General features: G+C 42.3%; 1 protein-coding gene across 10 annotated transcripts in view; it reads right to left on the reverse strand.

The window, feature by feature from the left end:
- The window catches only part of CEP63 (centrosomal protein 63), a 70,844-nt gene that overhangs the window by 20,446 nt on the left and 45,548 nt on the right, over nucleotides 1–4,850 (reverse strand). For 8 of the 10 annotated variants that reach the window (XM_045297810.1, XM_045297807.1, XM_045297806.1 and 5 more), the window contains one exon: nucleotides 4,339–4,476. The exons of the other annotated variants lie outside the window; for them this stretch is intronic. In XM_045297810.1, the coding sequence (XP_045153745.1) occupies nucleotides 4,339–4,476 (138 nt within the window). The remainder of the gene's footprint in view (nucleotides 1–4,338; nucleotides 4,477–4,850) is intronic. 10 annotated transcript variants of the gene reach the window in all.

The raw sequence follows: 4,850 nt of genomic DNA on the forward strand, positions 1-4,850 counted from the left end.
CCTCCTTGCCCCTGCCTCGCCCTCTCCTGGACAAACTACTCTTAAACCAACCACATGCTTTTGGGTTTTTTGTTTATCTTATCATTAGTAATATGTATTATATACAATATTAATATATATGCTTAGATATAATATTTTCAAAGACAAAGATAGGATTTATAGCTACTGATCATAAATCGCAATAATAAAAAAAGTGAGGTACTCAACTTGCATCAGAACCGACTTACAACTGAGTCATTAGAACAGAACACCATCAAAAAAAAAGAACAACACCATCAATGCCACAAGGTGGCATAAGTATGGTGCACGAATAAGTCAGAATTCAATCAAGATCCAAGGAAACATCAAAACGTAGCAAGCAGAAGGAAGAAACACCCCTTGTCAGCTGTGACTTTGCAAGCGCAGTTGCAGTGCAGTAGCAAGGACAAGGTCGACACGAAGACGATTCTAAGCAGGTGAAAGATGAAGACGTGGACAGTGATTAGGAAGTACATAGACAATAAGCATAAACAGTAGTTGAAGGATTTGGTTTTGAAGAGGAACAGATATGTAAAGAGAGCTGATGAAGATGTGGGGCAAAACCAAACCAAACCAACCCACCCACAGCTGTGAGCAAATCAGACTTATAACCACTCAATTTCCAGGCTGTAGCCTTCATGGAAGCAGACTGCCACATCTTTCTCCCTCAGATCAGCTGGCAGGTTCAAACCGCCAACCTTTTGGTCAGCAGCCAGTACTTTAACCACTGTACTTGCTACTAGGGTTCCCAAGTAGGTGTTAGTACTTTCTCCAAGATGGAAGACATACAGTGGGACTTGTGCAGTGGGAATTACTCGCCAGAGAGGAAGGAACAGATGCTGCAGAAGAGAAAGGGCCACACTAGAAAGTCGGGGCAGGTGCCCAGGTCAGTCTTAGGAACATTCCCCACTTTAACTGGAACTGGCTATGGGGACAAATGCAGGCAGGTGGATGGATCTGGGATTGGAAAGATTAGAACATTCCCTCTTAACTGCTTCTATTTTCTTAATGAAACAAGAAGCTAGGCCATTTGTGTGTGCTAAATGAAAAACATTTATTAACTAAGAATATTTTTACTGAAATTGAAAGTGTTCTTGTAATAGAAGTATCTTGTGATGAAACTGTAGTGTTCTTGTAATAGAAACATCACAGGCAGGGGCTGTTGGAGACAGAAATGTCTCACCGTTTAGGAGGCTACAAGTGTGAATTCTGCATTCAAGGCTGTACCTCTGTGGGAAATCGCTCTTTTTGCGGACTCCTGAGTCAAAGCCTGTCTCTTTCAGCTTTCGTTGCTCAGTTCCTTGGCGTCTATCTTGCTTTTTGTCCTCGCTTTTCTCTGTACCTAATAGGGTTGCACGCTGCCACCAGCATGACTTCATCACCCCAACAAGGGGAGTGCTGCTTCCAAACAGGACACAGGCACAAGGAAGTAATTCAGTTCAACATGGATTTACATTGTTTATTAACATGATCAAAAATTCAGTTGACCAACTTGCAAGTTTATAAAACCCCCATTATGTATGCACTACAGTTTGTTTATCCACTGCCCTGTTAATGGGCACTTAGGTTGTTCCATCTCCTTGCTACTGTGAACAATGCTTCAGTGAACGGGTGTGCACATAACTGTTGCACTGAGCTCTTATTTCTCTAAGATATATATCCTAGGACTACAGGATCATATGGTCCTTCTATTGCCAACATTTTAAGAAATCGCCATGCCATTTTTCAGTGTTTATCCCATTTTATCACAGTGTCTGAGAGCTTCAATCTCTCCATACCTCACCACCATGTGTTGTTTTCTCTCTTAGTGAACTTTGTTATTAATTCTGGGAGATGATATCACTGCTTTGATTTGCCTCTCTCTAATGGCTAATGATGGCTAGTAATTTTTTCATGTGTTTATTAGCTGCCAGGGTATCTTTTTTGGAGAAGTGTCTATTCATGTCTTCTGTCCACTTTTTAATTGGATTGTCTTTTTGTTGTTAAGCTGTTGAGGATTAGTCCCTTGTCAGATATATCAGGGCCAATCTCCCCCTCACCCACCCAGTCTATAGATTCTCTCACTCCTTTGGACAAATCTTTTGACATGCATGTTTCATTTGTAGGAGAACTCAGTCATGTAATTTATCTTCCACTGTTTGTGCATTTTTGGTTATGTTTGATCACTTATTATGCCATAAATCAGGAACCCTAGGTTTGCTTCTCTTTTGTCTTACATCTTTATATAGTTTTAAATTTTATATCCAGGTCTTTGATCCATCTTAAGTTGGCTTTGTATGTGGTTTGAACTGTAAATCATTTCACTTATCTGCAAATGGTATCTAGTTTCGCCAGCATCGTGTTAATGAGACTGTCCCTTCCCCTGTAATGGATTTTGGTGGTTGTCTGGGGTCAGTTGTCCATAGGCGGATGGATTCACTTCTGGGTTCTCGATTCTGTTCCATTGATCTATGTGTCTGCCTTTGTACCAATACAAGGCTGGTTTGACTAATATGGCAGTGCAGCAGAGTTAGCGATTAGAAAGGCCCAGCTCCTACTTTGTTCTTCAGCAGTCTCTTATCCAGTGTCTCTCTCCTTGCCATGAAAAGCAGTGACTTTTCCATCTCTTTAAAGATGTTGATGGAATCAGGGTCACAATTACATTGTATCTACAGATTGCTTTGGGCACTATTAACCTTCTCACTGTGTAAGTCTTCCATTTATTAAGTCTCTGGCTTTATTGGAGTGGTGCTGTGTGGTTTCTTTTTATGAGATTTTTGTATCTCTAGTTGAGTCCTAAGTATTTTATCTTTTTGGTAGCTACTGTAAATGGTATGTGTTATTTACCTGATTTTATTTTTTCAGTTCTCTTCTGGCTCATTTTTTATGTTGATCTCAGACACTGACTGAGTTAGTTAATTGTGCCAGCCTGGCCGATAATCACATGTGGGGCTAACTGAAAGGCGGAGGGATAAATGGGTGGTGAGCCTCACCTTTGTTGTTCTCGGGTCTCTTGCTTTGTGATGGTCGCACCAGGATGCAGCTGCCTTAACAGGTCCCTGCTTCAGCTTGCAAGATTGACTTCCTATAAGACATCCCCAAGGAGAAGCCGCATGGACCTATCCCGATGCAGCCCTGGGTGCTGGAGCAGCCGTGTGGAGACCCCTGCTAGTGCTGAGATGCTTATTCGTTCACTGACTCAGCTTTCCTCCTGCAGTTGGCATCATTGCCTCTGTTTTGTGAGGTGGAGGACTTTGTGGACTGGTGTTGGGTTAATGGGTTAATGTTGGAGTTGTGGGCTTGGGCAGCATTGGGTTGGGATGTTTTCGTGATGCATGTTTCCATTACATAAAACTCTCTCTTATACATGAGTCGCTGTGGATTTATTTCTCCAAAGTACCCAGACTAATACACTGACACTTTGCGGAATCTTTCTCCTAGCTCCAATAGCTTTCTTCCTGAGTTTCTGGGATTTTCTATGTAAGGATCATATGCAAACAGGGATACTCTTACTTCTTCCTTCACCAATTTAGATGACTTTTATTTCTCTTTCTTGCCTCATTGCTCTGGATAAGATTTCCAAGACAACATTGAATAGCTGTGCTGACAGAGGACACCGTTATCTAGTTCCTATATGCAAGGGAAATCGTTTCCGTTTCCCTCCACTGAGTGGCCTCTCCTGATGCAGAGGAAAGGAGAGTAAGGAAAAGGCTCAAGGAAGCTATCAGTCCAAGGGATGAATGGACCATGTGAACCACTGCCTCCAGTAACCGGAGTCCAGAAAAACTAAATGGCACCTGGCTACTACCACCAACCATTCACACTGGAACCACAGAAGGTCTTGGGCAGAATGGGAGAGAAATGTAGAACAAAATTCAATATAATAAAAAGGACTAGACTTGCTGCTCTGATACAGATTGGTGAAACCCCCAAGACTAGGGCCCTCGGGCACCCTTTACACCTGGAACTGAACCCACCACCGGCAACAGGCCCATAAGTGAACAGTCACATGTATGAGGAATATACTCTCCAGGATCATCAGCCACACAAAACCAAATGGGCAGCGTCTGCCTGTCAACAAAGGCTGGAAAGCGGGACAAGGCAGGAAAGACGGGCGAATGGCAGTGGGAAGCCCCGGTGGAAATGGGGAAGAGCACTGTTACATGGAAGGAGCTGTAATTTAATGTATATTAAGGTTATAAAATGTGTATAGATTGTTGAGTGGAAAACTAATTTGCAATTAATTTGCTCTGAAAACTTTTACCTGAACCACAAAAATAATAAAGTACTAATACAAAAAAAGAAAAAGAAAGTTTGTGAAGTCTGCATACAATTATCTACCTGCCTTCAAGACGAGTCACCTCTGCCTGCAGAAGCTTCTCACTAGTGTGGGTGAAATCCAGCTGCGAGAGCACATGTTCTAAGTACCCCTGCCCTTGGCAGTGGCACCTCCTTTCTGACTGAGGCCCCTCCAGTGGCCTAGGGAAGGACAGAAGATGATTGTCAAAAATACTCTTTGTATCTTGGAACTGGTCAGTTTGTCTCCTGTTTTCATTAAAAAACACTGGGAAAGTAAACAGAGAAGAGACGGTGCTTCTCAAAAAAGGCAGCAACAACTTCCTCCTTGCTCACCTGGGATTTGGCTTGCATTTCCAGACAGAAGGGAAAACATAATGACAAAAAACATTTAGTTGACACTTTCTATCTTGAGCCAAAGAAACTACAGATGCCAAGAGCTACAGAAGAGGAGGCATTCTGGCATCAATAAAAGTGTGCACCAGACTTAAATCAAGTAAAGGGGATACACATAACTCGTCCTATTACTTTCCACTTCAAACACCTCACAGCAATAA

This window comes from Echinops telfairi, unplaced genomic scaffold (genome assembly GCF_000313985.2).
Source record: "Echinops telfairi isolate 266 unplaced genomic scaffold, ASM31398v2 ScPeMD7_7422;HRSCAF=8460, whole genome shotgun sequence".
Classification (NCBI taxonomy): domain Eukaryota; kingdom Metazoa; phylum Chordata; class Mammalia; order Afrosoricida; family Tenrecidae; genus Echinops; species Echinops telfairi.